The sequence below is a fragment of the Pongo pygmaeus genome, chromosome 3 (assembly GCF_028885625.2).
Source record: "Pongo pygmaeus isolate AG05252 chromosome 3, NHGRI_mPonPyg2-v2.0_pri, whole genome shotgun sequence".
Classification (NCBI taxonomy): domain Eukaryota; kingdom Metazoa; phylum Chordata; class Mammalia; order Primates; family Hominidae; genus Pongo; species Pongo pygmaeus.
In genome coordinates this window covers 87,869,100-87,880,496 of record NC_072376.2, presented here as the reverse complement: position 1 = coordinate 87,880,496, position 11,397 = coordinate 87,869,100, and the positions used below count along the sequence as shown (strand labels likewise).

The 11,397-nt window shown below is 35.9% G+C and overlaps 1 protein-coding gene across 16 annotated transcripts in view; it reads left to right on the top strand.

The window, feature by feature from the left end:
* Positions 1-11,397, top strand: part of G3BP2 (G3BP stress granule assembly factor 2) — an 89,316-nt gene that overhangs the window by 71,973 nt on the left and 5,946 nt on the right. For 11 of the 16 annotated variants that reach the window (XM_054485793.2, XM_054485783.2, XM_054485781.2 and 8 more), the window contains 5 exons: positions 1,261-1,342; positions 2,451-2,624; positions 3,171-3,261; positions 4,303-4,405; positions 4,927-5,107. In XM_054485793.2, coding sequence (XP_054341768.1) covers positions 1,261-1,342; positions 2,451-2,624; positions 3,171-3,261; positions 4,303-4,405; positions 4,927-5,107 — 631 coding nt within the window. Of the gene's footprint in view, positions 1-1,260; positions 1,343-2,450; positions 2,625-3,170; positions 3,262-4,302; positions 4,406-4,926; positions 5,108-6,082; positions 6,182-11,397 lie in introns of all 16 variants that reach the window. The other 5 variants (XM_054485776.2, XM_054485777.2, XM_054485774.2 and 2 more) reach the window with 1 other exon arrangement.

Genomic DNA, 11,397 nt, shown 5'->3' with positions numbered 1-11,397 from the left:
GTGACCAAGAACAAATTTTAAAACAATAGGGCCCTACACCATCATGTTTAAACAGTAACAGATTTCTGTTTTAGACTTAGCTTATTTGACCAATTTCTTTCTTAATGAAAATTCAGGTTGTTATAATTTTCCACTTGTGGTAAGCAACACTAATGAATATCCTGAAACATGCATTATTTGTGCACGTTGCTAGTTATTTTCTTAGATACTTTCCTGGAAGAATTAATGCATCAAAGAGATATGATCATTCTGAGGCTTTTCATGTGTATACACACACAGCCAAACTGTTTTGTAGAAAACGTTGCCAGTAGTACATGAGAGAAAATAGTTTAATGATAAGAGTAGTGGTTAAAAGCATGGACTCTCAAATTAGACTGACTAGGTTCTTATCTTGGGTGCCCCATTTGATAGGTATGCTACCTTAGGGGAGTTAATTTAACCTCTTCTGAACCTCAGCTTGTTTATTTAGATAATAGCACTTCATGAGATTGTTAAGAAAGTTCAGTGAATCAGTACACATAATACACTAAAAACATTGCTTAGCATAAAGGAAGCCCTTACGTGTTTTATTACTATAGGAGTTGTGTTTTCACTGTGAAAAAATTAGCTTCACGTCTTTGAGCTTAATTTAGAAAGATGTTAATTCTAATTGCTTTGGATAATGCCAATAAAAGACTAATTTACACATACTTAAGAACAGTACAAAAATATTAAAAAGAAATTAGATACTGGCATAATTTTGGATTTTAGACTTGGTCTCTGAATTATTTCAGTTATTTTAAATCTAAACAGTTTAAGCCTTTAGAATTAGTAATCATTTGGAGATCTGGATACAGTATTAAACTCTGATTCCCGAACAAATCTAGATAGCTGAGTCTTTGTATCTGAAGAAAAAACAGGGTTAATTACTATAGCATCTGTATTTAGAATGTACTAAATAGTCAAAAATATCCGATTTTTCCACTTAACAAAAAATAGATGTGAATATCTAATGATTGTCTACTTACTGTGCCAGATAAACTAAGCATTCTATGTGCATTAGTCATTTAATCCTTACAACAACCCTATGGAGTAGTTCCTGTTCCTGTTTTATAACCAAGGAAACGGAACTTAAAGACCTTAAGTAACTTACCTGTCCAAGATTACACAACTAATTAGTGACAGAGCCGGATCCAGAACCTAGTCTATGGCACCAGAATTCTACTGCCTCTTAGGCTTCTCTTGACAATTCAGTGTTAATCATTAATTACGGTTTTGCAGGTTTTATGGCAGGAATTCTTCCTATGTTCATGGTGGAGTAGATGCTAGTGGAAAGCCCCAGGAAGCTGTTTATGGCCAAAATGTAAGTATCAATTTCATATGTAGTTTAGAAATTTTGTGTTAAGATGGAGATTTTTAAAAATAGCCTTCTTGTGTCCATGGCTTTTTTTTTTTCTTTCTTTTTTTTTTTTTTTTTTTTGAGACGGAGTTTTGCTCTTGTTGCCCGGGCTGGAGTGCAGTGGCGCGATCTCGGCTCACTGCAACCTCCGCCTCCCAGGTTCAAGCAATTCTCCTGCCTCAGCCTCCCAGGTAGCTGAGATTACAGGCATGCACCACCACACCCGGCTAATTTTGTATTTTTAGTAGAGACGGAGTTTCTCTATGTTGAGGCTGGTCTCGAACTCCCAACCTCAGGTGATCCGCCCGCCTCAGCCTCCCAAAGTGCTGGGATTACAGCCGTGAGCCACTGCGCCTGGCCGGCTTTTTTTTTTTTTTTTTCCAATATGATTGTTATTGGTAACTGAAATTTACGTTTGACAGTAATTGTCAGCATAAATTGTCAATAGTTGTTCAGTTTGACAATAATTGTCGAACATGCTTGAGTTCTTAAACATCGTTTTTGTATGAAACATGGTGTTATATTGCAATGGCTACAAAGGAGAAAATGGTATGTTTTATATCATGATGTATTTTATACATGAGATAGTTGAGACAGTGTATTAAGTTTATACAAATCTGAGCTAAACCCTATGCTATAGGAATGCACAGAAATGTATGTTTCCTATGGCCTAACAGGGAAGGAAGACTTTGTGTAGAGGATGTGAGACCATAAGATTTGGCCTTACCAAATAAGGAATTATAAGTAGACAAAAAATAGCATCAGCAAACACACAGTAAAATTATGTGTAAGTTCAAGGAGCAGTCAACACAATTTGTGAGAATGACCAAATACTACAGAAAAGTGGGAGAAAGCTGTATAAAGCCCAGATTACTGCACAATATTGGAGAGCTATTGTGATTTCTTTAGGAGCATCATTCTGGCAGTGATGCACAGCGTGGTCGATGGATTCAGTTTAGGAAGATTAGTTAATATTGCAGAGTGGTAAGGAAATCAATGAGGGTAGGTAATATTGTTGTGTAGGTAATGCAGTATCACAGAGTTTATATTTTGCCCTCCCTCCCTAATAAAGGATATACACCACAAAGTATTATCTCTGAACTTCAGTGAATGTCATACTAAAATTCGTCATGTGGATGCTCATGCAACCTTGAGTGATGGAGTAGTTGTCCAGGTCATGGGCTTGCTGTCTAACAGTGGACAACCAGAAAGAAAGTTTATGCAAACCTTTGTTCTGGCTCCTGAAGTAAGTTTCTCATTTCACTTAGTTTTCATTTATATGGTTGCTAGTTGGTTGAAGTGTCCAAAGGTTTCTTCTAATAAGTTTAGATTTGCATATTGTTATTTTTGAGGAATTTGTGTTTGACCTGTTGTTTGAGTGAGTGAGTGTGTGTGTGTACATGTGCTTTGACTATTTGGAATTAAAAGTCAGATACTGATACAGGTTTGTAAATGGGTGATTAAGATTACATTAATACAAAAAATATATTGGTATATTTGAAAGGTTACATTTGAAAACAAAATAGAAAAGTTCTTTTGGTTTCTTTTCTATTAAATAGCTGTTTCTTGAGTTCTACTAGGTTGGTGCAAAAGTAATTGTGAGTTTTGCTATTATATTTTTTTGAGTGACCTTTTTATTTTATATAAACATCACAGCATGTTCAGCATTGGAAAATTATATTGAGTCCAGATCTCTAGTATTAAAATGAGAAATTGTGTATGCCATGTAATTTGCTCTTTTATATAATACCAGATTTCTGGGTATTTATGGAATAAATGTTGTTTCCTATAGGGATCTGTTCCAAATAAATTTTATGTTCACAATGATATGTTTCGTTATGAAGATGAAGTGTTTGGTGATTCTGAGCCTGAACTTGATGAAGGTGAGGTTACTTTGAAGATACGAAGATAGAAGGGTTCTGTTGGTATTCTTTATGGACTAATTTCTATAAGTATGACGTCTACGGAAATTTGCTTCTTTATTGTAACTGTGTCAAACATCCTTTTTTCATGGTTTTGTTGTTGTTGTCGTTGTTACAAAAAGATGTCCATTGTTTGAAAATATACAAAATTTGGATATCAAGGAAAAAGGTTCCCCTTAGTCTCATCCTCTGTAGATAACCAAGTTTGGTGCCTATTGGAGAAGGTTTTTGGATTCTATACTTGGCAACATGTATTTTTATAAATGTGGAATTACACTGACTCAAAGCTTCCTTTTTTTTAATGTAATATGTCTTCGTTGGCTGTCTATGTTGTGGCTATGCCATAATTATTTGATTCATCTTCCATTGATGTACAGTGGTTAGTTTATCATTATTGCTCTATTAAATATATGTGACAAAGGAAGCTAAATTGTGGCTTTAATATAACTTTTTTCCTTTTACTAAAAGATTTGTTTTTTTCTAATAGAGTACAATAAATATTAAACTTCATCGTTGCTCTCCAGTTTTTGAGAGAACGGGGATTGTAGATGAATTCCTTTGTTATAAAAAAAAAAAAATTTTGGGGGGCCGAGCGTGGTGGCTCACGCCTGGAATCCCAGTGTTTTGGGAGGCCAGGGTGGGTGGATCACTTGAGGCCAGGAGTTCGGGACCAGCCTGGCCAACGCAGTGAAAACCCATCTCTACTTAAAAAAAAAAAAAATTAGCTGGGCATGATGGTGCATACCTGTAACCCCAGCTACTCAAGAGGCTGAGGCAGGAGAATCGTTTGAACCCGGAAGGCGGAGGTTGCAGTGAGCCAAGATCACACCACTGCACTCCAGCCTGGGCAACAGAGCAAGACTCCATCTCAAAAAAAAAGGAAAGAAAATTGTCAAATTTTCTTTTTTGCTATCATACCACTTCCTTAAACATATTAAAAATATGTCCGTTAGAAATTGTGAAGCCTCTTTAAAAAAGATGTGCTGTATTATGTATTGTCAGAATCAGAAGATGAAGTAGAAGAGGAACAAGAAGAAAGACAACCATCTCCTGAACCTGTGCAAGAAAATGCTAACAGTGGTTACTATGAAGCTCACCCTGTGACGTAAGCATAGTATTGGCAAGGTTAAATTTGGTCTGAACTATGTCAGCAAGGTGGTTTTTGTTCCTAGAATTGTTGTTGGAAGTAAATTCTTGATAAAACCACCTATTAGGTCAGTATTTGAGTACCTATTGTATATATGCAAGAAATTTGGAAAGAATGGTTTTATTTAATACAAAAATTGAACATGGCTTGCACCAAAATAGTGGTTCCTTACTGATAATGTGGAGTGTTTAAGACAACACAGAGTAAGCATTTTATTTTTATAAAAGATAAGGTTTATAGTTAGCACTAAAGTAAACATTCTTAGTAATTCAGTTTTGAAATGGTGGGGTTAAAGAACTGCTACTTGAGAGTATTATTCCTTCTGTCTTATAGCTCTTTTTGGAATTTTGCTTTGAATACTTTGTAGACCTAGAACAAGTTATTGGCATATAACTAGTTACACCCATTGGATTAGAGAGAAATTGAATTTTGTCTTACTTGAACTCCTACTAAAAAGTGAACTAAATATTTTATTGTAGTAATGGCATAGAGGAGCCTTTGGAAGAATCCTCTCATGAACCTGAACCTGAGCCAGAATCTGAAACAAAGACTGAAGAGCTGAAACCACAAGTGGAGGAGAAGAACTTAGAAGAATTAGAGGAGAAATCTACTACTCCTCCTCCGGCAGAACCTGTTTCTCTGCCACAAGAACCACCAAAGGTTAGATCAAAGAACTCTTTAGACTTACAACATCACATGTTCAAATTTGGTGCTGTTAATGAAGTATGACCTTTTTCTATTATGTTAAATTGTTTAGTAAATTATTTTATGTATATGAAAGAAGCTGTGGGGTTTTTTGTTACCTGAGAAAATGTTGTTTCCCTGCCCCGCAAAATACCCCTCTAAGAGTGAAACTTATAACTTAAGATGAATCCTTGTCTGTATGCATTGTTTAGTAACTTATATGAAATTATTTGGATCCATGTATAGAGCTGTCAGTTGTTCTTTCATTCTGTATTAAATTCTCTGAGCACAGATGCACCAGGAATCATGCAGTTTCCCAACTTAAACAAGTTGGTCTATAATTAAAAGAAGAGATACCTGTTGTTTGTGGTTTAAATGGGATCAGTTTCCTTTCTACACCAATTAAACTATCTTGGAAAGATGAGTGACATCCTTAGTGTATCATGTAAGCCTACCCGAAACTTCTTTTATCTTTCTTCAAAGTCAAAGGTTAAAGTATATTTGAGTAGTGATAGGAGGAGATTCTTTGTTCAATTTGTGAATGTCAGAGTTTCCAGCTAATACTCTCTTCTTTCCTATCCTTCCCTCTCCCGTTAACACCATCACACACCCTATCTTACCCCCAAAGGGAAATTGTTTCTATTAGGTTCAGGTTTTTCTAGCATGTTTGTTAGTGGTTTTGTTTGCCACTTGCTCATCTACTTAGAGTATGTAGGAACTTGCTTATGGTTTTACTTAGTAGTCAGACAAAAGTTATAAATAAGCTTGCATAATGAGATTTTGAAAGCTGGCACATAGACTGGCATGTGTGTGTGTGCCTTTCTTTTAGGAGTCTTCCAATGTAGAGCAATAGTTTAGAAATGAAAAGAAAATATATATTTGGAAGTTTCCCTATAGGAATGTTGGTGGTTTTCCATGATTAGTAGTCTAGGTTTGTTGCATTTCCTGCAGGCTTTCTCCTGGGCTTCAGTGACCAGTAAAAACCTGCCTCCTAGTGGTACTGTTTCTTCCTCTGGAATTCCACCCCATGTTAAAGCACCAGTCTCACAGGTAACCAATCTGTGAACACATTGGATTGTATCCTTGTTACATTGCCAATTGCTTATTTTTAAAATACTTTTAAAAATGAGTCAATCAGAAATTATGGATTAAATATACAAAAAACTTGTATTATATGTCAGTGCACCCACTTTAAATGTCGAATCTCCATTCATCATCTACATAGGTGGTATTTGGGGTTTGGGTGTGTGAAATACAGATTAAGTTGGTTTTTACCAATATATAATATTGTCATTTAAAAGGCTTCTTAAAACAACAAAAAGAATATTCCTTTTTCAAAAGCTTCAAATTCTATTTAGCAAAAATATTTTAGGTAAGAAATTCGGAGAGGCACAAAGTAGTGTGGCGTAATAAAGAATCGTTTTTTTTTTTTTTTAAAAAGCAAAAAAAAAAAACTAGGAAACTTTTTAACATACGCTGCCTAAGCTCTCAGTGTGTAAGTGGTTCACACCACTTAATTGAAGCCTGTACCAACTTATGACTGTAGTGTTCACCTTAACTGATCATTCTAGTATTCTGCTTTTTGTCTGTTTGTCATCTTACCCATTTCAGAGCTTTCAAAAATGTGAAAATAAGACACTGCCTACCGAAGAAGTTTATTAGATTTAGTTTAGAATGAACTAAATTCTAATTAAGTTTATCAGCATATAAAGGGTGTCCAATTTTTTCCCTACATTTTGCATTGAACTTCATTCCACTAGAAAATTTATGTTTGAAATGTTAGTGTATAAATGTATCTTTTATGTGTTCTAAGCAGTGAAATTTTGAGGTTTTTAAAGTAGTAATTTTTAGTTTTTTGGTGTTGGGACACGTAATCAGCTACATAAAAGTAGAATACGCCCATGATACTTTTTTGTTTTTCATTTGGGTATTCAGGGAATACGTGGTTACCCTTATGTAAGATGGTCACCCAGAGTTCCATCTTAACAAAGGAAATTAGTTTGTGCAGTATTATTTGTGCTTTTCTACCTATATGAAGACCCACTAAATAACTTTTGGCCCTTCTTTTGGAATCTTCATTTCCTATCAGATTTGGATTTGGAACCTTTGGATTATTTCATTTCAGAGAGTTTAAACAGTTAAAATAGCTAGTGCTTATGCCTTTGGTATGTGCCAAGCATTGTGTGAAGCACTTTTTGTTCATTTTCAGTGAATCCTCACAACCACCCTGTTAGGGTGGGTACTATTGTTTCTGTTTTAGAGGTCGAAAAATTGAGGTCTAGAGTAACTCACAGACATTTATGTACATAGTAGGGTTGGGCTTTGAAGTCATGCAGTTGGACATGAGTCCATATGTGGCTCATGTAAACGTTTATTTTTTTGAGACAGAGTCTCGCTCTGTCACCCAGGCTGGAGTGCAGTGGCAGTGGCGCTATCTCAGCTCACTGCAACCTCCACCTCCCCAGCTCAAGTGATTCTTCTGCCTCAGCCTCCCGAATAGCTGGGATTATAGGTGCCCAACACCATGCCTGGCTAATTTTTGTATATTTAGTAGAGACAGGGTTTCACCATGTAGGCCAGGCTGGTCTCAAACTCCTGACCTCAAGTATCCACCCGCATTGGCCTCCCAAAGGGTGGGGATTACAGGCGTTAGCCATTGCACCCAGCCTCATGTAAACCTTATGCAGTTCTCCAGCACCTTGCTGGAGAGTCATGTATCTTGTCTGTATTTGCATCAAAGAGGACTCTTAAGACATGCCTGATTAAATCCTACTCTCTTGCCCAGAAAAAATACCTTCATATTTATCTCAAGTAGTTTGCCTTAAATATATTTTCAAAGTTAGTTATAGGAAATGAAGTTGTATTTCCTATGCCACCCCTTTAATAAAACAAAAATTTTAAATGTTTAGAATTTAAACTTTAAAAGAACTTTCTAATGTCTTTAGGCTATACTTAAAATGGATTCAAGATATTTCTACTTGATTTAATAATCCTTCAATTTTAGTTTGTTACTTTTGTGTAGTATTCATTTCCTTGTACTTTGAACATAGATTATTGATAAAAGGAAGTTAATTCCAGGGTATTGGTAGGCATTAACTTAGAAGTAGGTAAGTTAATTTCTTGAATAAAAGATTTTGTCTGGAAATTGACTAGTTCACCTACAAAGCTTATGTTTAATTGAAGGGCTTATTATTTGTGGTTATACCTGCTTTTACTGACTTGATTTGATGGTTCTGTACTTACTTCATATTCTGTTTGACCTTCATTTGTGGGTTTGTCATTTGATCATACTTTCTGGTTGCATGGAATTAATTTTAAGGCCCTCTACTGTGTGGCATATTGGCCATTTTATCTGTTCAGAAAAACTAGTTTTAATCATGAAACTGGAGACCTGAAGAATTATAAGTATGCAGCTGACTTAGTTAACATATGTCAATCAGTTACTGAAAGGGACAGTGTTAGCTTTTTGTTCTTGTACTTTTCTTAAACTGGAATCATCAGATACCTACTTAAAGTGAGATTCCTAAGTCAATGGCATGAATTATTTGTAAGATGTTGGAAATTATTAATATTTAACTTTATCTGTTTTTAATTTTCATCCTTAAAGAATAAGGAAGAACTTTATTTTGCTACTTATAGTTACTCGTGTTTTGATAATCTGTTTTGAAAAGAATTTAAATCAGTCAAGACCAGGGCCTCAAGTTCTTTCATAACATTTGGATTAGATGAATCTAAGGTTTTTCTTAAATTTTGTAATAAAGGTACATTTAGTATTTTTATTAATTGCCAGTAATACACTCACTTTATTAAACTTTGACAGAGTACGTTTATTCTCTAATTCTGTTTACATTCATACTGAAGTATGCTTTTAGACCCCCTTAGTTGAAGTTTCTAAATAACTGCCTTTTTCAGCATCACATTTTGCATCAAATTATTATGTAGAATTAAACCCCAAATACAGATAGCGGTGCTCTCAGGGCTGTCACTTAAGTATCTTTGTCAGACATAGAACATTATCCTGCATGTTTTGGGTCAGAGAACTAAAAATGTAATTTAATTTAAATGAAGCAATAGTTACTGAACATCTATGTCTAATAGCACTGTGCTTGGTTCTTTGGGTGATGTAAAAGTAAGTTAAGATACGGGCCTTGGGCACTGGTGTGCCTGTAGTCTCAGCTGCTTGGGAGGCTGAGGCAGGAGGATCAGTTGAGCCTAGGAATTTGAGGTTACAGTGAGCTATGATTGTGCCACTGCACTCCAGCCTGGGCAATAGAGTAAGACTGTGTCTCTCTAAAAAAATAAAAGATACGGAGCTTATAGGAGTAAATACATATAAATAACAAAACCTGGAGAGAGTTAAAAATATTCATTTTATAACTAGTAGAATTCTAGAATATGGTAAGCAACTTCATCTCGAGGGAAACAGGACATTGACATAGAGGAAAACAGAATGTAGGAAGAGGCAGGCAAACTTGGTTCAACTGTTAGCATAGGAGTTAATATTCGTTTTGGTTACAGTGGCTGAAATCATTTACATTAAATTGTCATTTTTGAAAGAAGCTTTTTGTTTTTTTTGTTTGTTTGGTTTTTTTTTTTTTTTTTTGAGACGGAGTTTCTCTCTTGTTGCCCAGGCTGGAGTACAATGGCATGAACTCTGCTCACGGCAACCTCCGCCTCCCAGGTTCAAGTGATTCTCCTGCCTCAGCCTCCCTAGTAGCTGGGATTACAGGCATGTGCCACCATGCCTGGCTAATTTTGTATTTTTAGTAGACACAGGGTTTCTCCATGTTGGTCAGGCTGGTCTCGAACTCCCGACCTCAGGTGATCTGCCCGCCTCAGCCTCCCAAAGTGCTGGGGTGACAGGCATGAGCTACCGCACCTGGCCGAAAGAAGCATTTTTGTGTCAAAATTTGTCCTTGTAAATTACAATATCTGTTATATAAATGATTAAAGAGTTTGAGCCGCTGCATGGACTGAGGTCCTCAGAGATGACCACTTTTTTATTTATTTACTTATTTCTTTGAGAAGGAGTTTCACTCTTGTTGCCCAGGCTGGAGTGCAGTGGCGTGATCTTGGCTCACTGCAACCTCCGTCTTCCAGGTTCAAGTGATTCTCCTGCCTCAGCCTCCCAAGTAACTGGGGTTACAGGTGCCTGCCACCACACCCAGCTAATTTTTTGTGTTTTTAGTAGAGACTGGATTTCGCCATATTGGGCAGGCTGGTCTCAAACTCCTGACCTCAGGTGATCCGCCCGGCTTGGCCTCCCGAAGTGCTGGGATTACATGGAGATGGACCATCTTTATAGATGGGACTGAAATTACTAGCTTTCTGAGTTGAGGACATGTTCTCCATATCCTGTTGGGTGTTTTCAGCATCCTTTGTAGGCTCATATATTTGTCTTTCCTTGGACCATAAATATTTGGGTAGTAGAAGGTCTGAAGAGGTTGGGAATACTGAAAATGCTGTTGTCTTGAGGAAAAGGTAATAGCAGACACCGGTGTAATTTTGTTTTAAAAATAATTATATGTTTAATTCAGCAGTTGGCAGAAACTTTTGGGAGGCATCTTAAACTGTCCTATTACTCCCAGCCCCCTAGTTAAGGAAAATCGTTGGGACCAATACTTCAAATGCATATTTTTCTCATAAGGAAGAACAGTAGGGAGCTAAAGGACTTTAACTATTTGAGATGCTACATACAAGTTCCTATAAGTTTCTGTCATTTTTTTAACATGCATTTTAACCTTACAGGTAGCCATTTTAGGTGTTAGAGCAAGCTAATTTTTATACTTTGAACTATAAAAATACTGATTTTAAGATTATGGGCAGAGATTTAGGCAATACTACTGAGCACTGTTACATTTGAAGGATAGCAAATTAGATTTTCAGAAATTATGTGTCATGTATTCTTGTCTAAGATGAAGATGGCTTTTAATTTTGTTTATGTATTTACATGGAGTGGTTCATCTTGCATTTTTGTGATTTTTTTTGGTAGCAATACCTTTTATGCTATTTCAGTGTTGATATAACTTTAATGAAAAAATGTGACTGTAAAAAGCAGCTTATTGTGAGTTACACAGCATTAAGTGGGAAAACAAAAGCTACCTACAGTCCTAGATTGGTACAGAATATCTTGATAAAAATTTATTTTTCTCATACATAGGACACTATGTTAAAAACATTCTAAACTTAAAACTACTGTTATGTCTGCTAGTGACTTGTTAGTTGCTTTGGTTGGTTTTTCTCCGGTGGAGTGTTTTTTATAATGT